The sequence below is a fragment of the Cherax quadricarinatus genome, unplaced genomic scaffold (assembly GCF_038502225.1).
Source record: "Cherax quadricarinatus isolate ZL_2023a unplaced genomic scaffold, ASM3850222v1 Contig132, whole genome shotgun sequence".
Classification (NCBI taxonomy): domain Eukaryota; kingdom Metazoa; phylum Arthropoda; class Malacostraca; order Decapoda; family Parastacidae; genus Cherax; species Cherax quadricarinatus.
Window position 1 is genome coordinate 97501 of NW_027195158.1, and position 27500 is coordinate 125000.

Here is a 27500-nt window from a genome sequence, read left to right on the forward strand (position 1 = left end):
TGGAACAGCCTCACCATTATAGTACATGGAACAACCGTACCATTATAGTACATGGAACAGCCTCACGATTATAGTACATGGAACAGCCTCACAATTATAGTACATGGAAAAGCCTCACCATTATAGTACATGGAACAGCCTCACCATTATAGAACATGGAACAGCCTCACGATTATAGTACATGGAACAGCCTCACAATTATAGTACATGGAAAAGCCTCACCATTATAGTACATGGAACAGCCTCAAAATTATAGTACATGGAACAGCCTCACCATTATAGTACATAGAACAGCCTCACCATTATAGTACACTGAATAGCCTTACCATTATAGTACATGGAACAGCCTAAACATTATACTACATGGAACAGCCTAACCATTATACTACATGGAACAGCCTCACCATTATGCTTCACGGAACAGTCTCACCATTATTGCACATGGAACAGCCTCACCATTATACTACATGGAACAGCCTCACTATTATACTACATGGAACAGCCTCAGCATTATAGCACATGGAACAGCCTCGCCATTATAGTACATGGAAGAGCCTCACTATTATACTACATGGAACAGCCTCACTATTATACTACATGGAACAGCCTCATCATTATTGCACATGGAACAGCCTCACCCTTATACTACATGGAACAGCCTCACCATTATACTACATGGAACCGCCTCACTATTATACTACATGGAACAGCCTCACCATTAAAGCACATGAAACAGCCTCACCATTATAGTACATGGAACAGCCTCACCATTATAGTACATAGAACAGCCTCACCATTATAGTACATGGAACAGCCTCACCATTATAGTACATGGAACAGCGACACCATTATACTATATGGAACAGCCTAACCATTATAATACATGGAACAGCCTCACGATTATAGTACATGGAACAGCCTCACCATTACAGTACATGGAACAGCCTCACCATTATAGTACATGGAACAGCCTCACCATTATAGTACATGGAACAGCCACACCGTTATAGTACATGGAACAGCCTCACCATTATACTATATGGAACAGCCTCACCATTATAGTACATGTAACAGCCTCAACATTTTAATACATGGAACAGCCTCACCATTGTACTATAAAGAACAGCCTCACCATTATAGTACATGGAACAGCCTCAACATTTTAATACATGGAACAGCCTCACCATTATAATATATGGAACAGCCTCACCATTATAGTACATGGAACAGCCTCAACATTTTAATACATGTAACAGCCTAACCATTATACTATATGGAACAGCCTCACCATTATAGTACATGGAACAGCCTCAACATTTTAATACATGGAACAGCCTCAACATTATAGAACACGGAACAACCTCACCATTATAATACATGGAGCAGCTTCACCATTATAGTACATGGAACAGCCTCACCATTATAATACATGGAACAGCCACGCCATTATAATACATGGAACAGCCTCACCAATATAATACATGGAACAGCCTCACCATTATAGTACTTGGAAAAGCCACACAACTATAGCACATTGAATAGCCTCATCATTATAGTACATGGAACAGCCTCACTATTATAGTACATGGATTAACCTGACTACTATAGTATATGGAACAGATACACCGTTATTGTACACATAACAGCCTCACCATTATACTACACGGAACAGCTTTACTATTATAGAACATAGTACAGCCTCGTGATTATACTACGTGGAACAGCCTGACCATTATAGTACATGGAACAGCCTCACCATTATAGTACATGGAACAGCCCCACCATTATAGTAAACGGAACAGCCTCACCATTATACCATGTGGAACAGTCTCACCATTATAGTACATGGAACAGCCTCACCATTATATAGTACATGGAACAGCCTCACTATTATACTACATGGAACAGTCTCACCATTACAGTACATGGAACAGCCTCACCATTATACTATATGGAACCGACTCACCATAATAGTACATAGAACAGCCTCACCATTATAGTACATGGAACAGCCTCGCCATTATACTACACGGAACAGCCTCACCATTATACTACACGGAACAGCCTCACCATTGTAACACATGGAACAGCCTCACTATTATACTGTATGGAAAATCCTCACCGTTATAGCACATGGAACAGTTTCGCCATTATACTACATAGAACAAATTAACCATTATAGTACATGGAACAGCCTTACCATTATAGTATATGGAACAGCCTCACCATTATACTACATGGAACAGCCTCACCATTATACTAGATGGAACAGCCTCACCATCATATTACATGAAACAGCCTCACCATTACAGTACATGGAACAGCCTCACCATTAGAGTATATGGGGCAGACTCACCATTATAGTGCATAGATCAACATAACTATTATAGTACATGGAACAGCCTCACCGTTATAGTACATGGATCAGGCTCACCATTATAGTACATGGAACAGACTCACCATTATAGTACATGGAACAGCCTCACCATTATAGTACATGGAACAGCCTCACCAATATAGTACATGTATCAACCTAACTGTTATAGTACATGAAACAGCCTCACCATTATAGTACATGGATCAGCCTCACCATTATAGTACATGGAACAGCCTCACTATTATAGTACATGGAACAGCCTCACCATTATAGTACATGGAGCAACCTCACCATTATAGTACATTTAACAGCCTCACTATTATACTACATGGAACAGCCTCACCATTATAGCACATGAAACAGCCTCACCATTATAGTACATGGAACAGCCTCACTATTATAGTACATGGAACAGCCTCATCATTATAGTACATGGAACAGCCTCACCATTATAGAACATGGAACAGCCTCACCATTATAGTACATGGAACAGCCTCATCATTATAGTACATGGAACAGCCTCACCATTATAGTACATGGAATAGCCTCATCATTATAGAATATGGAATAGCCTCACCATTATAGTACATGGAACAGCCTCACCATTATAGAACATGGAACAGCCTCAACATTATAGTACATGGAACAGCCTCATAAGTATAGTACATGGAACAGCCTCACCATTATAGTACATGGAACAGCCTCACAATTATAGTACATGGAACAGCCTCATCATTATAGAATATGGAACAGCCTCATCATTATAGAATATGGAACAGCCTCACCAATATAGCATATGGAGCAGCCTCACATTATACTACATGTAACAGCCTCACCATTATATCACATGCAACAGCCTCACCATTATAGCACATGGAACAGCCTCACTATTATACTACATGGAACAGCCTCACCATTATAGCACATGGAACAGCGTCACCGTTATAATATATGGAACAGCCACACCATTATACTACATGGAACAGCCTCACCATTATAGCACATGGAACAGCCTCACCGTTATACTACATGAAACAGCCTCACCATTATAGTACATGGAACTGCCTCACAATTATACTACATGGAGCAGCCTCACCATTATAGTATATGGAACAGCCTCACAATTATAGTTCATGGAACAGCCTCACTATTATAATACATGGAACAGCCTCGCCATTATTGTACATAGAACAGAATCACCATTATAATACATGGAACAGCCATGCCATTATAATACATGGAACAGCCTCACCATTATAGTACATGGAACAGCCTCACCATTATTGTACATAGAACAGCCTCACCAATATATTACATGGAACAGCCTCACCATTATTGCACATTGAACAACCTCACCATTATACTACATGGAACAGCCTTACCATTATAGCACATGGAACAGCCTCACCATTATACTACATGGAACAAACTCACTATTATACTACTAGGAGCAGCCTCACCATTATCGCACGTGGAACAGCCTCACCATTATGCTACATGAAACAGCCTCACCATTATACTACACGGAACAGCCTTACCATTATAGCACAAGGAACAGTCTCACCATTATACTACATAGAACAGCCTCACAATTATAGTACATTGAACAAACTTACCATTACAGTACCTGGAACAGCCTCACCATTATAGTATATGGAAAAGCCTCACCATTATATTAAATGGAACAGCCTCACAATCATATTACAAGGAACAGCCTCCCATTTATACTACATGGAACAGCCTCAACATTACAGAACTTGGAACAGCCTCACCATTTTTGTACATGGATCAGCCTCACCATTACAGTACATGGAAAAGCCTCACCATTACAGTACATGGAACAGCCTCACCATTATAGATCATGGAACAGCCTCACAATTATAGTACATGGATTAACCTAACTATTATAGTATATGGAACAGCTCCACAATAATAGTACACATAACAGCCTCACCATTATACTACACGGAACAGCCTCATCATTATAGCGCATGGAACAGCCTCACTGTTATACTACATGGAACAGCCTCGCCTTGATACTACATGGAACAGCATCACCATTATAGCACATAGTAGAGCCTCCTAATTATTCTACATGGAACAGCCTGACCATTATAGTACATGGAAAAGCCTCACTATTATGGGACACGGAACAGCCTCACCATTATACTATATGGAACAGCCTCACAATTATAGTACATGAAACAGCCTCTCCATTAGAGTACATGAAACAGCCTCACTATTATACTACATGGAACAGTCTCACCATTATAGTACATGGAACAGCCTCACCATTATAGTACACGGAACAGCCTCACCATTGTAACATATGGAACAGCCTCACCATTATACTGTGTGGAACAGCCTCACCGTTATAGCACATGGAACAGATTCACCATTATACTACATAGAACAAACTAACCATTATAGTACGTGGAACAGCCTTACCATTACAGTACATGGAACAGACTCACCATTATAGTACATGGAACAGCCTCACCATTATACTACATGGAACAGCCTCGCCATTATACTACATGGAACAGTCTCACCATTACAGTACATGGAACAGCCAAACCATTACAGTATATGGAGCAGCCTCACCATTATAGTGCATGGAACAACCTAACTATTATAGTACATGGAACAGCCTCACCATTATAGTACATGGATAAGGCTCACCATTACAGTACATGGAACAGACTCACCATTATAGTACATGGAACAGCCTCACCATTATAGTACATGGATCAACCTAACTGTTATAGTACATGGAACAGATTCACCATTATAGTACATGGAGCAGCCTCACCATTATAGTACATGGAACAGCCTCACCATTATAGTACATGGAACAGCCTCATCATTATAGCACATGCAACAGCCTCACCATTATACTACATGGAACAGCCTCACCATTATACTACATGGAACAGCCTCACCATTATAGTACATGGAACAGCCTCACTATTATAGTACAAAGAACAGCCTCACCATTATGCTACATGACACAGCCTCACAATTATAGCACATGGAGTCGCCTCACCATTATACTACATGGAACAGCCCCACCATTATATCACATGCAACAGCCTCACCATTATACTACATGGAACAGCCTCACCATTATAGTACATGGAACAGCCTCCCCACCATAGTACATGCAACAGGGTCACCATTATTCTACATGGATCCGCCTCACCGTTATAGTACATGGAACAGCCTCTCCATTTTAGTACGTGGAACAACCTCATTATAATAATACATGGATCAACCTAACTATTATAGTGCATGCAACAGCCTCACCATTATAGTACATGGATCAACCTAACTATTATAGTACATGGAACAGCCTCACCATTATAGTACATGGATCAGTCTCACCATTATAGTACATGGAATAGCCTCACCATTATAGTACATGGAACAGCCTCTCCATTATTGTACATGGAACAGCCTCACCATTATAGTACATCGATCAGCCTCACCATTATAGTACATGGAACAGCTTCTCCATTATAGTACATGGAAGAGCCTCACCATGTAGTACATGGAAGAGCCTCACCATTATAGTACATAGAAGTGCCTCACCATTATAGAACATGGATCAACCTAACTATTATATTACATGAAATAGCCTCGCTATTAGAGTACATGGATCAGCCTCAAAATTATAGTACATGGTACAGCCTCACCATTATTGCTCATGGAGCAGTCTCACCATTATAGTACATCGGTCAGCCTCACCATTATAGTACATGGATCAACCTAACTATTATTCGTACATGGAACAGCTTCACCATTATATGCTACATCTTGTAAAGTCAGTGTAAATGTCAATGAAAATAAAAACTTTACTGAATCAACCCTGACATTATTTATTTAATTTCGTGCAGACTTAGTGAGAAGAATCCTGTAAAGAAACTTTACTTTCCTGAAGAAGATATAGATGAAATTTACTGAACCACTTCTGTCATTATACACTAAATTTCGGGCAAACTTAGTGAGAAAAAACCTGACGAAGACGTAAAAAGAAAAATCTTCAAAACTGCTGTCTACCCTGTCTTTGTCTCGCTTGTTGCAGCAGTAGTTATATAATGTATTTGTCAGGCTCTGTCTGATCCCTAAAGTTTATCACTTTCCTGTAACTATAATTCAGTTAATAAACAAGTCGATCTTAAAGCATCAAGACATCATCAGGCAACTAGTTTTCCGTAAGTTGCGCCTCCCATTAGCAGTATTAACAGTTTGTGAGGAGAGTCATCAACACTGCATCATCAACCAATTAGTCCTCCTTGTCAAGGTTGCTGTTGATGTTGTCTCTGAAATCTGTATCTTCCTTTATCTTTTTACAACAGTAGTAACAGCTTGTAATAAGAAGGAGTAGCAGCATTAGGAGCATCAATATGCTGGACACATACACTAGCACCAGCAGAGGTAGGTCGTAGAGTGCTACTACCACGATACTGAAGACTCGAAGATGCTGGCTACATGCCCCGTTGCACTCACCCAGGTGATATTCCAGCGCTACCACAGTCCCTGTACAGGAGGAAAGCAGTCTTACATTGCTAAATAAGATTCACAGGAAGTGCTTAACCAGTAAAAGTCATTAAATGGCTGGACAATTGGATAAGGGCCTAAACTGTATCTCTACTTACAATTTAGCTCTTGTTGACACTCAAAATTCATATGAGGGTTATAATGAATGCTGTTACACTGAATAGTCAATATAAAATTATTTAATTGGGGTAATTATTATTTTATGAGTAAACATAAATAACAATAAATTCCAGCATGAATATTTTTAACTGGTTGTGAACGTGTCACATGCATCGGTAATGCCCCTTTGTGTAGTCGATAGGCTTTAACCTCCAATAAAAAAACACTGTAACATACTATGGTAAAAGGAGTAATATTCAATATTAATAACACAATAAGTAATATTTATGCAATTAGTGAATGATAAAACATATTTACAGTAAGAACATACTAGCTCTATCTCATACAAATGTTAAACATGAAGTTATACTCATCTATACCTGCCTCATTGTGTGTTTGAGCCTGACTCCGGCTTCATTTACAGTTTCAATCCATCGGTCAACGAGTAATCCGATTCTTATTATTCCATGTCGCTTATATTAAAGAGTGTCACACTAATCCACAATGTAGGATGCACAGTGACATGTAGTGTCGGGTGAGGAATGTTGTAGTAGATTGCTGAGAAGAGGTTAGATTTGAGAAGGACCTGCCAGGCGTGGGCAAATAGGTTTATTGATATATAGGATAACAATGAAAAAGTTTCCTGGCAAGGGGTTCACTTATGCTGTAAAAGTAGTTTTCCTGATTGAAATTGGTGGATATACAGATCAGTGATGATTCCAAGATCCTGCAGCACTGTCTTCTTTTCGGATGATGAATCTTACGTCTCTGTAGTTGATTAAATGGCTGTGGAAATTTCGGTGTAAAACACAGCCAATCCTCAAGTCGTCCATTCGGTTGGTGTATTGATGTACTGAAATACGTGTTTGGAGATCTCCGAATGTCTCTCCTGAGCATAATTAACTGGTTGTAATGACTGCATACTCCTGCTGAGGATTGACCCTTGTGTTGTCCCTAACTTATCATGTATTGGATGGTGAGGGATGTACAGGTAGATATTGGAATATTGTATTATTGTATTGTTTGGCAACGGAGTTGATGGGGAGGACTTTGTATCTTCTATCGGCGGTATCATGTCAAATGAAGTGACGAAGACAGTGATGTTTACAAAATACTTGTTTGATGAAAGGGCATTCTTTCTCAAAGAATTCACTGCTACAGATTCTAATGGCAGGAGATAAGAAGCTTATGATTACGCCACGTTAACTTATGGCATCATAGTTAAGAGATGTGGGGAAGATAATGTTGGTTAGTCGCTTTTCGGTACACTTTAAAATAAACCTAATGGTCAGCTTTGTAGAGAAGAATATCAAGGAAAGGAAGAGCATCGTCGACTTCTAGGGTAAACTGGATTAAGGACTCGACCTGGTCGAGCTTGTTAGAGAGCAGGAAAGTTGAAGCGTCTGGGAGTTCTGATGAGAATATCGTCAACATAACGGAACCAGGTGACCGAAGATGGAATAATAGAAGAAAATAACTCGGCTTCTGGATATTCCATGTATAGGTTCGCCAGCACCGCACTAAGTTGGGAACCCATGAATAATCCAAAAGTCTGTTAAAAAGGATAATTTAAAAAAAAAAAAACCATGTAAAGCCAACACACACTTCAGCAAGGTCGATGAAATCGCTGGCTTCATCAGGAAGGCCGAGAGAGTTGTCAGTTTTCTGGCGCGGAATATTAATAGTTTGTGGGTACCTTGGTAAATAGGGACGTCACGTCTAGGCTGGAGAGTTTCTTGTTCCTGACGATAATGTTGCAGATGCGATTAAGTAGATCACCAGAGTTTTAAGATGTGCTCGACTGATTGTGCCAATGAGTTTACAAAGATGTTTATCAAGAGTTACTGAGAACTGGTAGTGGGCAACAACTTTTCCAGAGATGCGTCTCGATGAAATTCCTGGCATGTAAGTCTTCCTCAGGTTGTGCATTCTGGTGAATCTGGGGTTGCTGGGAATGATGTGCAGAAGTTTCTATCCTTGTTCTGAGTCCTTTAGTATGAGGCAAGTCATGCGAAGAAAACTTTTAGTTAGGTTGTCCACTTGTTTTGTTGTGAGTGGTTGCAGGAGTCTGGGTCATTTACCAGATTGAACATTTTGTTCCAGTAATCGTTACTGTTGAAGATTTCAACATCATCTCCTTTATCAGCAGTGGTGTCTTCTATTAAACTTTTTAGTTTAATTATATAAAGTCTAGGTAGGACTGTGGAGCTGTGTGATGAGGTGGCCACTAAAATGATGCTTTAATGATAGCATTTTTTCAAAGTCGTAGTCATTGTGTCTGTAGTTTTAGCGATGAAGTGGAGGTCTTGGTTCTTTTTTTATGTAATTTCTGTAGCAAATTTGAGGCTGGACTGGATGCAAGGTTTTTGAATTATTTCAGGTCTTCTCAAATTTTTGCAATGAGTGTTTTTCGCAGAGGTCTTAGAGTGTCCTAGTGAGCCTAATTTTTTGTTGAACATTAGCTGTGGTGACTTTGCTGCGTATAATTTCTGCGGTGCGTCTGAGTGTCCAATCCATTTTAAATGCTACCTATGAAATAAGCTTTGATAATCCTATTAACTCATTTCCTATTAAGGAAAACTCTTGAAATTAGAATGTAAAAGTTATAATGCTCCAGTTTTATTAATCAGATTGGTTTCTGTGAAAAAAAATGAGAATGTATCTTCTGATTAGAAATGAATCATTGTGTTTGACCATATTTGGTTATCCTAAGTTAAATTAACTTAATCATCACGATCAAAATGTGTTGTTTACCTTTTCTGAACTGCTTCAGTATTTAATGCCTGATGCATCTTAAGACCTGGTTAGTACCTATTCAACTTCGTTTCTTCTGGCAAATTTGTCAATGAAACGAGTATTTTTTTAAACTTTGGAATCCTTGTAATTTATATTAAATTAGGCTTTCTTAAAAAAATTATTTATTTTCTGAAATTACTGTAGATAATGCTAAAAGTAATACAAATATAACTTACGTAATATTGTTGTAAACCCTTAAACTGTCCAAACAGATCTACGTTCACATGCGTAGTGCTCCAAAAGTAGATCTACTTTTTTTTACATATTTTCAAATATAACAAAAAAAATATGTAGATCAAAGTTTTTTTACACATTTTCAAATGTGAAAAAAAGAAGGTCTACATTTTTTTACATACTTTCAAATGTTGAAAAAACGTAGATCTACGTTTGGACAGTTTAAGGGTTAAATTATCTGTTCTGAGTGAGCCTTAAATACTGGACGACGTGAAGCAGGAGCCGGCCGTCTCCCGGCTTCAGTTTCCTTACATTGCCTATTGTATTTTCTAATAATTTCTTAACACCATAATCAATTGGCTTCACATTTTAAACCCTGGTCACCTATTACGACTTGAAGGTCAGCAGAACAATAGACATGTACAATTGTTCTCTTCTCAGTTTTAAATAAAGTATTCCCGAAATTCGTTTCCACTAGATTGATGTACGTATCTTCGGATTCACAATTTCAAATCTCGCCGACACACTGAATAATACTGTTAAAAGTTGTGGCATTATAAATGGGGTCCACTTCTGGCGCAAACTGTGTGACCCATAGCCTTGAAGAAGTGGATAAAAAGGCTTAAGGGAGAATATTTGGATTTCTTTCTGAAGCTATTTGAATATTCCACTTACCCTACCACCCTATCTTTTCATTGTTTTAATAATAGGTATATTTTATTACATAATGTGGTACAAAAGATTTAAAAGATACACTGTTGGTAAAAAGATGGCATATACAGTACATGAGGTTAGAGTGACATATTTCAAGTACATATTGCTAAATGATTGTCACAGGATACAATGTTATTGATATATATATATATATATATATACATATATATATATATATATATATATATATATATATATATATATATATATATATATATATATATATATATATATATATATATATATATATATATACATATACATATATATATATATATATATATATATATATATATATATATATATATATATATATATATATATATATATATATATATATATATATATATATATATATATATATATATATATATATATATATATATATATATGTGTGTGTGTGTGTGTGTGTGTGTGTGTGTGTGTGTGTGTGTGTGTGTGTGTGTGTGTGTGTGTGTGTGTGGAAAATTGCATTTACTTGGATGTATAATTATATACACAACAGTAAATGAACAATGATAACTATTATTTATCAGTAAGACAAGTAGGAATTTGGGACACTTAGGTCGCAAAAAATGTCCCCCTTTCGATACCTACCACTGTCATATATCCACAAGTTGCTCTGGACCTATTAATTAAATGAAATATACATACACCAGGAATGCTGGTAAATATATAAATTTGTGGACTGTATATTAAAAATAATAAATGGTTATATATATACACAATTACATAACAGAAGGAAAATATATCTTAATATCACTCACCAATTTGACTGGAGATTAATGTGTATCATACTCAGAAAACCTCATTCTAACTAAATCTATGAAAATAATGCTGGCTAGAATTACACACAAATCTAGAGAGCTTATCTGAGGTTCCTGGAGCTGTCTTGTCCAGTCGTCTGATATCTCAAGTTATGCAGGAATGCACATCCAACAATTTCGCCTCCTATTTGAGAGGTGTCAATCCAATTTTAACCTCTAGAGCACGAAAAATTCTTCCCATTACAACGTTTCTAATACAAATTCAAAACCCAAGATGGCGAGTCCCCTTCTACGCAGATGCAGGCTTTCCGTTTTCTATGACAAATATTACTGAATACAGTATGGCCATCTATTTACATATAAATACTGAATTTCTGGAAAATATATACAGTATTTTCCACACTGCGGCCGGCCAGAGATCGTTGCTAAACGATTCAAATTACTCCTTCCTTTAGGAGATGATTCCAGCCAGTTCTGGCTTGAGTGGCTGTTCTCCTAGTAGGTCTTACTATGATTTCATCTTCCGGCATCACTTGGTCTGCGTTATCTTCCATATCACTAGTGTCACTTTCCCTCAGATTTTCATTTACGTTTGGTTGAACACCTAATTCCAAGGGAATCAATTTATTAATTGTGCATAAACTTTCCTGGCCATGACACAACACTTTGACATTCCTGACAACACCTTGTGCATCTGGGTACATTGTCAATACTTTGCCCAGAGGCCACAATGTTCGATGTTGTTCAGTGTCAATTAACACAATGTCACCTGGTTGATTGGTCTGTCGCACCATAAGAGTTCATGTAGTGTAAGAAGATATTCCTTATGCCACACATTAGACCAATGATCAATTACTTTATTTAACATTTTAAATTTATTACACAACACTGCCGCATCATTGTAATCTTCATCACTTTCTTCCGGATTATCTCTATAGACAGGGGCAGCTTCCAATTTCCTTCCACATATTAGGTGAGAAGGTGTTAATACATCTGCATCAGGTGTATCACTCATGTACGAGAGAGGCCTATTATTTATACGATTTTCTGCCTCCACTAACACTGCACGGAATTCTTCCAAATTAATTCTCTTCCGGTGTAGTACTTTGCGGACACACCTCTTCACCGTGCCTATCAGACTTTCGTACAGCCCCACCTGCCAAGGGGCTCTAGGAGTAATAAATTTCCAGGTACACCCTCGCTGGGTTAACAGAGATTGAACATCGCTACTATTATTTAATTCTATCAAGTGTTGAGCACCTGCTACAAAATTTGTGGCATTATCCAAAATCATCAACCTCGGACAGGATCTCCTAGCTGCAAATTTTCGAAACAGCTGTATAAACTGTTCTGCAGACAAGTCCTGTGCCACTTCTAAATGAACTGCCCTAGTAGCAGTACAGGTGAACAAACAAACATACACTTTCAGTGGAACACCATTTGACGTACCTGTTAAAATTATTGGACCACTATAGTCTACACCTTTTACATCAAATGGTTTCACTAATTGTACACGCTCCTTTGGCATTGATGGAGGACCTGGGTACATATAGGATCTGGCATCCACACGGCAACATATTACACAAGATTTAATCACCCTTTTTACACTTTGCCGTCCTTGTGGAATCCAGAAAGTTTCCCTAATACAATTTAAGGTATCTTGTACCCCACCATGCATTACATTTTTATGGGCATTTAGAACAATCAAATTTGTTAGATAATGAATTTTGGGCGGTAAGATAGGGTGTTTAGCATAATCACCCAATTCATCATTCTGTAACCTACCTCTGCACCTAATTACATTGTTCTCTAAATACAGCCCCAATTTCTCTATTATAGAACCTTTCACAATTTTTCTTTCCATCATCAATTTAATCTCATTTCCATAGATTTCCTCCTGTACCCTCTTTATTCAATATTCAAGAGGATGTGAAAACTTATATGAAATATTTATCTTGTTTAGAAATTCAAATGCAAACTTAGTTACATTGATCAGTTTGGGTAAAGAAGAATACCTATTTATATCAATGGATAAAGAAGGACAAACTATTGGAGCGGTGGTCACAGTAATTTCAACAGGAGCAATGTACGCCTTTTGTACAGGCTAATTAGCTTTATTTACCAACCAGCTCGGTCCTTTAAACCATGATACAGCATTTACAAATTTAGCATAAGGTAAACCTCGAGACAAGAAATCACCTGGATTCTCCTCACCAGGTATATGATTAAATGTTAACATATGCTGACCCAAACTATTATACTTCTCTTGCATCTGATAAATTTCAGCGACTCTGTTTTGTACGTACACAATTTTACTGTTTCCATTGGGAATCCATTGTAAGGATACCTCATTATCAGACCAAATTACAGTGTCGCTAATATTTACCTCCTGCAACTTATTTCTTATATAATTAGCTAATTTGACACCTACATAAATGGCTGTTAATTCCAACTGAGGTAAGGTACGTGATTTAATTGGAGACACTTTAGCCTTAGACATAACAAGAGAAATAACACTATTACATTGAAGGTAAGCAACTGCTCCATATGCCAATTTTGAAGCATCACAAAAAATGTGGAGTACATTTTTCCCATTTGGATTGGCCACCTGGCGTGGGAACTCCAACATTGGAATTTTTTCATAATCACCAATTAATTCATCCCACCTGTTAATGAATTCCTCAGGTAGAATTTCATCCCAATCACATTTAAGTTTCCATGCTCCCTGAATTAATAATTTCCCTACTAAACCTAGTAGATCAAAACATTTGGAAACTTCAGCAAGCAAAACTCTTTTAGTTAATTTATTGGGCATACTGTAATTATTAGGTTTTAACATTAACAAATTTCTCTCAGTATCCCAAGTTAAACCCAATACATTACTACATTTTGGCACTTCATCTCCAGGGTAATCTTTACTTATTTTGTCCTTTAATTTGGACGAATTACTATTCCATTCCCTCAGAGGCATATTTGCACTTTGCATTATTTTATTAGCCTCTCCATAAGTCATTAACAGTTCCTCTTCAGTTGACGTCACACCCAGGAAATTGTCCACATAAAATTGTTTGCTCATTAGTTTACTCAATGGACTTTCCATACGTTTAAGGTTTGCATTTATCGTCGCTTGAAGTAGGAACGGACTGGATGTAGCACCAAATAATACACTCCTAAAGCGAAAGGTTTTCAGAGGGCTAAGTGGGTCACTAGGATTCTCAGGCCATAAGAAGCAGGTACAATCCCGGTCAGCCTCTTGTAAACCCACTCTTAGGAAAGCTTTACTTATGTCAGCCGTAAAGGCATAGTGCTTCACTCTGAAATTTAATAAGATATCTCCTAATATCCCCGTCAACGACGGACCTGTCATCAAACAGTCATTTAAACTAGGTACATTTTTGTTACTCCTGGCACTACAATTAAACACAATCCTCAAAGGAGTGATCTTAGAATCCTTCTTCACTCCATGATGGGGCAAATAGTGACCATAAATTTTGGCTTGCTCAGGAGGTACCTCTTCTATAAATTTATTAATTAACTGCTCAGCAATTATATCATTATAGGCAGTTAACAATTCTGGTGTCTTACTCAGTTCGCGGAGCTGATCCTTTAATTGTCCATATGCCATTCTGTAATTAGTGGGCAATTCTGGATGGTTCAGTCTCCACGGAAGTCGTACTCAGTATTGTCCAGATTCAAATTTTACATCTCTCAGGTATTGCTCCTGAATAAAAGAATCGTCTGGACTTTCTTCATTTACATTTATTCCAATGCTGTGTAATTCCCACAATTTATGCACTGGCTCAACACCATCCTCTATGGAAGAATTATACTGGGGCACGACTTCATGAGTAAGACACACAGTTATGGTATGTGTAGTTTCCTCTAGTCATGAATTATTATTACGAGGAATCCTACCATACATTACATGACCTCCTGCAGTCTTCAAAAGGGTGACACCACATTTCTTTTCCATACCCTTTACAAAGGAGGCATAATAGTCACTACCTATCAAAATATTTATTGGGCCTACAGAATCATCACTTACACCAGAAGGTGCTAAATTTACATTATGTGAAAGTCTTTCTGTAGCTTTACTAAGTCCTACTGTAGATATTTTCTCTGGAAGTCTATCTACAATTACTGCATTAACACGTTTTTTCTCATTGCCCAAACTGATAGTTACATAAACAGTGTCATACAATTGAGCCCTTTTATCCGAGAGAAAACCAGATAATTTTAAAGTTGTGGGATCTCCCATCTGTACTTTCATACCATCAAGACATTTATGTTTAATGAAAGTACGTTGGGATCCCTGGTCTAATAATGCAGTTACATTTTTTGATTTATGCCTTTTATCATCAATTTTTACCTGTAACACAGGTAAGGCTACTTCAGCAAAACCATCATTATTAACATTAGCAGCAATTTTTACAGTAGCTACTGTTGTGTCAGGATTGTCAACATTATCATTATTATCAACATTGTCATATAGACCCTTACACATGACTATATGGTGTCTTCCTTTGTGACACTGATAACAGTTGTTTAATTTAGCATGACAATCCTTTACACTGTGATTACCTAAACACCTGATACATCTGTCAAGTTCCTCCAATCTTTCAACTTTATCATTCCATGAATTGTATGCATTGCAATTCTTAGAAAAATTAGTACCCTTACAGAATAGACAATCTCTCCTTTCTTTGACTGGTTTCTTATTAACTGGGTTACTCTTAGGAGGGTACTTATTCTTCTTACCTTGTGGAGAATCATTATTTCTGATTCCTGCTCCTTGATATGCCCCTATGTAACTCCTTTTAGGAAATGAATTTTGATTATTAACATTAGGATAATTTTTTCCCTTTGTGAAGCTTGACAGATACCTCAGAGTTATCATGTGTTGCATCTTTAAAATGAGTTAGTTGGCTGGTCTGCAACTGCACAATCAATTTTTGTAGACCTAGTCTTATTTCCTCCCGACCAAAATAACTCTTGTGATATTTGTTTGAGTACCATTCAAGTGTTTTATAGTTTAATTTATTCTGTATCATGGCACTCAATAACCAGTCTGAATCCTTCAGATTATATTTATTACTTAAAGTTTTCAGAGTGCTCTCCAGTTTAACTCTAAACTGCTGTAAACCTTTGTAAGTGTGATCTGGGGATTTTAAATTAACAATGATATTAACTAGATCCAACCTACTTTGTTCTATATTACCATAAGTGACCTTCAACAAGTCAACTGCTTCCTTGTAAGAGTCATTTACATTGGGAAAGGCTTGTATGAGTATGTGAACATCTCCTCTTACCTGTCCTTTGAGGTAAAATAATTTAGTTACACAGGCTAGGTCACTCCTGTCATGCACAGCTGCTTTAAAAATTGACCAAAATTCCTCCCAATTTTCACCAGGATTAAATACAGGTAAACGTAGTTCTGGGAGTTTTGGCAAAGACATATTATTTGTTGGAGCAGACTGATTAACTGCCTGGTTTACACATTTTAATTTATTCAAGGCCTGACTTTTACAAGAAAGAATCTTTTCCTCTAATTCATAATACTGATTAATTATGAGATCTACTTCAGTCTCATCTACACAGTTTACTAATAAATCTCCTTCATATTTGTTGTAATATAATTTCTATGAATCATATCTAATACCTAAAGCATCTAAATACAATTTTAAATCATCAGTATTCACAGTTTCTTGATTCATTAATTCTAAATATTTATTGTATGCTTTTGTTACATGCCCCTTTCTAGCTTGCAGAGATGCTTTCTTTGCTCTATATTCCATATGTTTGTCTTCTGCATTAATTTCCTCATTTTCAGCCATGATGCAATGTATTAAATTCAACTTAATAACACTGATTATGTACTAAATTATGCACTTTATAAAGGTAAATAGTACAACTTATCTTTAAATAAATTCTAGCTACTTGAGCTTAGCAATTACATGTAAAAATTGTAATATAAATTTTAAATACACATTAATAATGTTAGCTACACTTGAGCTTAGCAATTACACATGTAAGAAATTTATATATAAATTTTAAATGTACATTAATACAAACCTTTAGCCAGCTATAGCTTATCAAAATTATTATACAAATTAATATAAATCCTTGCCAGAATTTGCCATAGCAAAATTAATATTATACACATTAATATAATTAACAACACTTGTCTTATCAATTACACATACACTGATATAAATCTTGGCCAGAATTGTCTTATCAAATTAATATTATACAAATTAATATAAACTTAGCCAGACTTGACTTATCAAAATTAATATTGTAATAATTATAATCAACTTCACATTAAATAAATTTGTGAACTTAACTTCCACCTCCTTCTGTCATTTCACATATAATTATTAAGGAATTAACTAATTAATGACTTCGCTAATTACCTCCGGTTCAAGAAGGACCAACGGGCAAATTAAATGTGGAAAATTGCATTTACTTGGATGTATAATTATTTACACAACAGTAAATGAACAATGATAACTATTATTTATCAGTTAGACAAGTAGGAATTTGGGACACTTGGGTCGCAAAAAATATCCCCCTTCGATACCTACCACTGTCATATCCACAAGTTGCTCTGGACCTATTAATTAAATGAAATATACATACACCAGGAATGCTGGTAAATATATAAATTTGTGGACTGTATATTAAAAATAATAAATGGTTATATATATACACAATTACATAACAGAAGGAAAATATATCTTAATATCACTCACCAATTTGACTGGAGATTAATGTGTATCATACTCAGAAAACCTCACTCTAACTAAATCTATGAAAATAATGCTGGCCAGAATTACACACAAATCAAGAGAGCTTATCTGAGGTTCCTGGAGCTGTCTTGTCCAGTCATCTGATATCTCAAGTTATGCAGGAATGCACATCCAACAATTTCGCCTCCTATTTGAGAGGTGTCAATCCAATTTTAACCTCTAGAGCACGAAAAATTCTTCCCATTACAACGTTTCTAATACAAATTCAAAACCCAAGATGGAGAGTCCCCTTCTACGCAGATGCAGGCTTTCCATTTTCTATGACATAAATATTATTAAATACAGTATGGCCATCTATTTACATATAAATACTGAATTTCTGGAAAATATATACAGTATTTTCCACAATATATATATATATATATATATATATATATATATATATATATATATATGTATATATATATATATATATATATATATATATATATGTATATATATATATATATATATATATATATATATATGTATATATATATATATATATATATATATATATATATATATATATATATATATATTTTTTTTTATTATCACACCGGCCGATTCCCACCAAGGCAGGGTGGCCCGAAAAAGAAAAACTTTCACCATCATTCACTCCATCACTGTCTTGCCAGAAGGGTGCTTTACACTACAGTTTTTAAACTGCAACATTAACACCCCTCCTTCAGAGTGCAGGCACTGTACTTCCCATCTCCAGGACTCAAGTCCGGCCTGCCGGTTTCCCTGAATCCCTTCATAAATGTTACTTTGCTCACACTCCAACAGCACGTCAAGTATTAAAAACCATTTGTCTCCATTCACTCCTATCAAACACGCTCACGCATGCCTGCTGGAAGTCCAAGCCCCTCGCACACAAAACCTCCTTTACCCCCTCCCTCCAACCCTTCCTAGGCCGACCCCTACCCCGCCTTCCTTCCACTACAGACTGATACACTCTTGAAGTCATTCTGTTTCGCTCCATTCTCTCTACATGTCCGAACCACCTCAACAACCCTTCCTCAGCCCTCTGGACAACAGTTTTGGTAATCCCGCACCTCCTCCTAACTTCCAAACTACGAATTCTCTGCATTATATTCACACCACACATTGCCCTCAGACATGACATCTCCACTGCCTCCAGCCTTCTCCTCGCTGCAACATTCATCACCCACGCTTCACACCCATATAAGAGCGTTGGTAAAACTATACTCTCATACATTCCCCTCTTTGCCTCCAAGGACAAAGTTCTTTGTCTCCACAGACTCCTAAGTGCACCACTCACTCTTTTTCCCTCATCAATTCTATGATTCACCTCATCTTTCATAGACCCATCCGCTGACACGTCCACTCCCAAATATCTGAATACGTTCACCTCCTCCATACTCTCTCCCTCCAATCTGATATTCAATCTTTCATCACCTAATCTTTTTGTTATCCTCATAACCTTACTCTTTCCTGTATTCACCTTTAATTTTCTTCTTTTGCACACCCTACCAAATTCATCCACCAATCTCTGCAACTTCTCTTCAGAATCTCCCAAGAGCACAGTGTCATCAGCAAAGAGCAGCTGTGACAACTCCCACTTTGTGTGTGATTCTTTATCTTTTAACTCCACGCCTCTTGCCAAGACCCTCGCATTTACTTCTCTTACAACCCCATCTATAAATATATTAAACAACCACGGTGACATCACACATCCTTGTCTAAGGCCTACTTTTACTGGGAAAAAATTTCCCTCTTTCCTACATACTCTAACTTGAGCCTCACTATCCTCGTAAAAACTCTTCACTGCTTTCAGTAACCTACCTCCTACACCATACACTTGCAACATCTGCCACATTGCCCCCCTATCCACCCTGTCATACGCCTTTTCCAAATCCATAAATGCCACAAAGACCTCTTTAGCCTTATCTAAATACTGTTCACTTATATGTTTCACTGTAAACACCTGGTCCACACACCCCCTACCTTTCCTAAAGCCTCCTTGTTCATCTGCTATCCTATTCTCCGTCTTACTCTTAATTCTTTCAATTATAACTCTACCATACACTTTACCAGGTATACTCAACAGACTTATCCCCCTATAATTTTTGCACTCTCTTTTATCCCCTTTGCCTTTATACAAAGGAACTATGCATGCTCCCTGCCAATCCCTAGGTACCTTACCCTCTTATATATATATATATATATATATATATATATATATATATATATATATATAAAATATATATATATATATATATATATATATATATATATATATATATATATATATATATATACAGTAGGGCCCCACTTATACGGTGGGTTAGGTTCCAGGCTGTCGCCGGAAAGCAGACATCGCCGGAAGGCAGAATGCCATTTTTTCCATTTATAAATGCATATAAATGCCAGACAACAAGTTTACACTAAATTATATTAAGTTAGTAATAGAACTAGGCATTAAAAACACACAAAGTAAAATACAGTCACAGTAAATTCATTACTTATCTTAAAGTATTTGTAATCTTAATGTAGGGAGAGAGGTGAGTAGTACTTATTTGTAGGAAGTCAGGTGCAGGTAGCCCAGGTGTAGGTAGCACTGGCTCCCCGTCTCATACTTAATATACGATATTTAAAACATCCCAGAGAGGTAAAATGCACATACAGTACACTCATTATTTACCTTAAAATATGTGTAGTCTTAATATAGGAAGAGAGGTGAGTAGTATTTATTTGTATAAAGTCAGTGTAGGTAGCCGGTAGGTGTAGCCTGGGCTACACCTACCGGCTACCTACACTGTGGCCCAGAGCCATATTATTAACATCGACATGCCTTGTTCACTGAATTTAATCATTTCTAACAACTACCTTTAGATGCCATCATAAACGAAGGTAGAAGTAATGAATAATTCATGCCGAAAATTGTAAACAAAAGCGGAGTGGGGGAGTGGCTGGGCCAAACGCAGATTCATACACGTTTTCTCTGATGGCTGAACAGAGAAAACGTAATGTTGTCCCTCCACCCGGCTCCACAAGTATTATTATCAGAGCATATAAAATATGCAATAAATGCCAGACAACAAGTTTACACTAACTTATATTAAGTTAGCAATAGAAATAGGCATTAAAAACACAATAAAAGGTAAGATACACACAGAGTACACTTATTACTTACCTTAAAATATTAATATTAATGTGTGAGAGGTGAGTGGCAGGGTGTTTATTGAATAAAATCAGAATGGCACACCATCATCCTCTAACTTGGCACTTAAAGCAAGAGGCTTACGACTTCTCTTTTTATCACAGCTAACCTTAGACGCCATCGTCAATGAGAGCCAACTAGTTAACGAAAGAGTAAACGAGAGAGAGAACGAGATACAGAGTTGAGACAATGTAAGAACACAAACTGAACAGGTAGTGGACGATCACTTGGTCAGGCGAAATAAATGCCTATTAATATGTGTCTACTTTTAGTTCATTCACGTCCATTTGTAAGAGGTTGTAAAACATTTACCTCAATATTCTTTTATTTTAATAATAATTACCTCACAATACAAATACTTTTACATTGTGTACAAGTTGTACAAGTTAGTTCAGAATAAACAAACACAACACACAATTTTTAGAGTGAATGAAGATAATAATATTAATAATAATAATAATATTATTATTAGTAGTAGTAGTATTAACATTAAAAATAATATTATTATTAATATTAATAATAATAATAATTATTATTATTATTATTATTTATTATAAAAAGCAAGGCTCGTGAATTGCTATACATAGAGTAAAGGCATACGAAAAGAATATTTTTCTACAGTTACCCCCCAGTGTTTGACTAGAGAAAACGTAATTCTTCCGACACCACCTACACAGCTGCTTTGTAAACAAATCTCATATTTACATCAATTTTTATTCTGAGTGTATGTATCATGTTTATATGCTATGTAATGGGTTTCATATATAATTTTGAGGAAAATATCATAGATGGATTAATGAAAATGCCTATATTGATGTAAAATAAGACATTTAGTGTGCCCAAGAGTGATTATTATTACGTAGTATTGGCGTCATGAGTAGAGAGAGACTTAGCGATTTTAATGTGTACCTGCACACCAGCACAGTGTACAGGTACACATAAGTATAATTATCAAAGTACATATAAAATATGCAGTAACTTTAAAACACTTGAAATTTTGGAAAGTTTTCTGACATAATAGATGAGGTCACGGAGAATGTAAACAAACCGCGTGGGGGGCGCCGTATTTGAAAGACCGCTTGCCGTATAGCAAATTTTGGTCATAATTTGACATCGCCATATTAGCAGAACACCATAAGGCGAAACGCCATAAAGCGGGGCCTGTATGTATATACATGTATATATATATATATATATATATATATATATATATATATATATATATATATACCCTTCCTAGGCCGACCCCTACCCCACCTTCCCTCCACAACAGATTTATACACTCTCGAAGTCATTCTGTTTCGTTCCATTCTCTCTACATGTCTGAACCACCTCAACAACCCCTTTGCAGCTCTCTGGATAATAGTTTTGGTAATCCCACACCTTCTCCTAATTTCCAAACTACGAATTCTCTGCATTATATTCATACCACACATTGCCCTCAGACATGACATCTCCACTGCCTCCAGCCTTCTCCTCACTGCAACATTCATCACCCATGCTTCACACCCATACAAGAGTTTTGGTACAACTATACTCTCATACATTTCCCTTTTTGCTTCCACAGACTCCTAAGTGCACCACTCACCCTTTTCCCCTCATCAATTCTGTGATTCACCTCATCCTTCATAGACCCATCTGCTGACACGTCCACTCCCAAATATCTGAATACATTCACCTCCTCCATACACTCTCCCTCCTATTTGATATCCAGTCTTTCGTCACCTAATCTTTTTGTTATCCTCATAACTTTACTCTTTCCTATATTCACTTTTAATTTTCTTCTTTTACACACCCTACCAAATTCATCCACCAACCTCTGCAACTTCTCTTTAAAATCTCCCAAAAGCACCGTGTCATCAGCAAAGAGCAACTGTGACAACTCCAACTTTGTCTTGGATTATTTATCTTTTAGCTCCACACCTCTTGCAACCCCTTCTATAAATATATATGACTGATAGCTATCTCCAATACATTAGGGAGGAAGGAGGAGCAGCTGCCAGCTTCAGGAAGTTCCAAAAGTCGAGAAAATATTTAGAACTTGCCCATCATTATGTGAACCATACCCCCGGCCGGGATTGAACCCGCGGTCATAGAGTCTCAAAACTCCAGCCCGTCGCGTTAGCCACTAGACCAGCAAGCCACAATAAGATTCATCCAACTAGGTATATTTCTACACCATAGGAAAGTTAGCACAGGCACCTCTGTGACCACAAATGCAAGTTTTTACAGACGAATCTCCAGCTAGCGTGGCCGTGACGAACTCTAGCTCAAGTCCCTTCACTGCCGTCAACATGACTCAAGAAATCGTAATGACACGATTGCAAATAAACCATACCCCCGGCCGGGATTGAACCCGCGGTCATAGAGTCTCAAAACTCCAGCCCGTCGCGTTAGCCACTAGACCAGCTAGCCACAATAAGATTCATCCAACTAGGTATATTTCTACACCATAGGAAAGTTATCACAGGCACCTCTGTGACCACAAATGCAAGTTTTTACAGACGAATCTCCAGCTAGCGTGGCCGTGACGAACTCTAGCTCAAGTCCCTTCACTGCCGTCAACATGACTCAAGAAATCGTAATGACACGATTGCAAATAAACCATACCCCCGGCCGGGATTGAACCCGCGGTCATAGAGTCTCAAAACTCCAGCTAGAGTTCGTCACGGCCACGCTAGCTGGAGATTCGTCTGTAAAAACTTGCATTTGTGGTCACAGAGGTGCCTGTGCTAACTTTCCTATGGTGTAGAAATATACCTAGTTGGATGAATCTTATTGTGGCTAGCTGGTCTAGTGGCTAACGCGACGGGCTGGAGTTTTGAGACTCTATGACCGCGGGTTCAATCCCGGCCGGGGGTATGGTTTATTTGCAATCGTGTCATTACGATTTCTTGAGTCATGTTGACGGCAGTGAAGGGACTTGAGCTAGAGTTCGTCACGGCCACGCTAGCTGGAGATTCGTCTGTAAAAACTTGCATTTGTGGTCACAGAGGTGCCTGTGCTAACTTTCCTATGGTGTAGAAATATACCTAGTTGGATGAATCTTATTGTGGCTAGCTGGTCTAGTGGCTAACGCGACGGGCTGGAGTTTTGAGACTCTATGACCGCGGGTTCAATCCCGGCCGGGGGTATGGTTTATTTGCAATCGTGTCATTACGATTTCTTGAGCCATCATTATGTGTTTGTTCCCATAGGCTCAGAGACACTATGCTCATGGGTAAAGAGTGCATCTAAGTTCCTTAACGAGCTAGGCAAAAGACTCATCAGGGTAACAAGGGATCCCAGGGCAGCTAGTTTTCTGTTCCAGACTCAGAGCTGCTGTATCTTGGGTATGCGCCCCAACTCTGAGGAGCTGGGTGAGATTTTTGCATTGTAATCAGTGACAAACACGTAACAATATGTTCTAGACATGTATTTCTGACATCTCGGTACACTGAGGTCAGTGGTCACGTGTGGTCATACCTGTCCTGAGCTGTCTGGGTATTAGTGTGGGGTGTTACTAAGCACCATGGCTTGTTGTAGTGTTTTAGAATCTCAGGTTAAAGTGTTGAAGGAGGTTCTACTTCTTCAGGAGGAAAATAGGAGGCTGAAGCTTCGCCTAGATGTGTTGGGGAGTGAGTGTGAGATAGCTGGTGCTGGAAAGGAGGAAATGCTTACCACCTGTGAGAGTGGCAGCTGCTTTAGTGGCAATTGATTCACAATTCAGGAAGAAGGAAGATAAGGAGGGTTAACAAAGAAGTTGTGAAGGTAGGAAATCGATTCTCTGTTCTCCAATACGAATATGCTTCAGTGGTTAGTGAGGTTAAAGGTACCTCTGACTCCCCTGCTAATCAAGGTAAAAATATTGATTGTGGGAGACTCTCAGGTAAGATATATGAACCATGCATTTTGTAACAGAGATGGAAAAGTCAGACAGAGAGTGTGCCTCCCAGGAGCTGGTGTTGGTGACATAGTCAGCAGGATGAATATTATGTCAGGTAATGGGAACAAGCCCATTATCTGTCTTAGTGCTGGTGGAAATGACATTGGGAAGGGCAGGAGACAGGAGCTACTGGATAAGTACAGGTCAGCCATAGAAGTAGTCAGGTCTAAGGGAGGGATCCCTATCATATGTAGCATCTTACCTAGAAGGGGAGTGAGCAATGAATGGATGTCTAAGGCAATTGGCTAGACAGGTACTGCAAGGAACTTGCAGTCCAATTCATTGATAACTGGGACAAATTCTATGGCAAACATGATATGTATGCAAAGGATGGGGTTCATCTCTCTGGGGTTGGAGTGGTTGCATTAGCCAGTTCGACTGAGGGGGTAATTGATGACTTGTCTAGGAATTTAAACTGATAGATTATAGAGGTATGGGTGTTTGTGGGAAACAATCAGGATGCAGCGTTAGGGTTAAAAACAACAGTTATTACCGGGATACCTCAGGGATATGTTTAAAAGACAATATTCAAAATAAAGTTCCTAATAAAGGCAAAGCAACTGATCAACAAACAAAGAGAGATAGTAGAGAGCAACGAGTGGCTAACTCCCTTAAGGTTTACTATACAAATAGTAGGAGTCTAAGAAATAAGATAAATGAGCTAAGATTACTCGCAAGTGCAGGTAATTTAGATATTATCGCTATAACTGAGACCTGGTTCACTTGAAGGATAGAGAAATGCCTTCCGAATGCAGCATAAAGGGTTATAAACTATTCCATACTGACAGGGTCAACAGGAAGGGTGGTGGAGTGGAAATGTATTTCAGAGAAAATTTAAACGGTTGTGTTAGACATGATATAAGATTAGAAACATCGAACACAGAATCTGTTTGGCTACAGTTTCTCGAGGGGTATGAAAAATTAATTTTGGGTGTGATTTATAGGCCCCCAAACCTTGATAGGGAGTGCATAAGCTGTTATGGGACGAAATTCGTAAGGCGTCTAGATATGAAAATGTTGTGTTAATGGGAAATTTTAACTTTAGACAAATTTATTGGAACAATTTGACAGGAAATCTTGAGTCTAATGACTTTCTTGATACAGTTCAGGATTGCCTTTTAAAACAGTTTGTGACAGAACCAACTAGAGGAAACAATATGCTTGACTTGGTTCTTGCCAACAAAGATTCACTAATTAATAATCTTGAGGTTAACGATGAGCTTGGGGAAAATGATCACAAATCACTTAGTTTCAATATATTATGGAATTACCCAGTAAACTGCAATCAAGTCTCTGTCCCAAACTTTCGAGTGGCTGACTTCATGGGACTGAAAAATTATCTGGGTGGGCTAAATTGCGATGTCCTGACTATGGGTCAGGTAGCTGGTGTTGGTTGCCAATATAACGTTTTTCAGAGCATAGTTCTAGCTGCTCAGCCAACTTTTATTCCGAGTAGGGAAATAGGATCTAACAAAAATTATCCCAAATGGATGAACAATAGATTAACACATCTCATTTTTAGGCGTATCAAAAGACGGGATGGGCAGTTGAGAAATCAATATATTCAATTAAAGAGAGGAAATAAAAAAAGGAATAAGAAAAGCAAAAAAGGATTATGAGGCTAACGTCGCAAGGGATTCGAAGACTAACCCAAAAGGGTTCTTTCAGATATACTCAGGAAGATACTAGCGAAATTCCATAAATAATAAATTATGTAGAACAGGACGATAATAAACTATGCACGATTGCAGTAACTAGTGACATGGTTCTAAGACAAATAGAGAAATTAAAACCTAACAAATCCCTAGACCCTGATGAATTGTTTGCAAGGATTTTAAAGGAATGTAAAGAGGAACTTTGCAAACCTTTGGCTAATCTTTTCAACATATCACTACCAACTAGCGTAGTGCCAGACAAGTGGAAAATAGCAAATGTAATACCTATTTACAAGGCAGGTGACAGGTCCTCAACTTCGAACTATAGACCAATAAGTGGAAATATAAACACATATGCAGTATAATGTGATCCTTTATTGACAAAGTTTCACCCACACAGTGGGCTTTTTCAAGTCACACACAGATCTACCTGGGGTGGAAGGTACGGGAGTATTTAT

General features: G+C 37.6%; 1 protein-coding gene across 1 annotated transcript in view; it reads right to left on the bottom strand.

Moving 5' to 3' along the window:
* The window catches only part of LOC128694501 (uncharacterized), a 111545-nt gene that overhangs the window by 564 nt on the left and 83481 nt on the right, over positions 1 to 27500 (bottom strand). Inside the window, exon 10 of the mRNA XM_070080077.1 lies at positions 1 to 6916. This exon is cut by the window's left edge and continues 564 nt beyond it. Coding sequence (XP_069936178.1) covers positions 6663 to 6916 — 254 coding nt within the window. The 3' untranslated portion in view covers positions 1 to 6662. The remainder of the gene's footprint in view (positions 6917 to 27500) is intronic.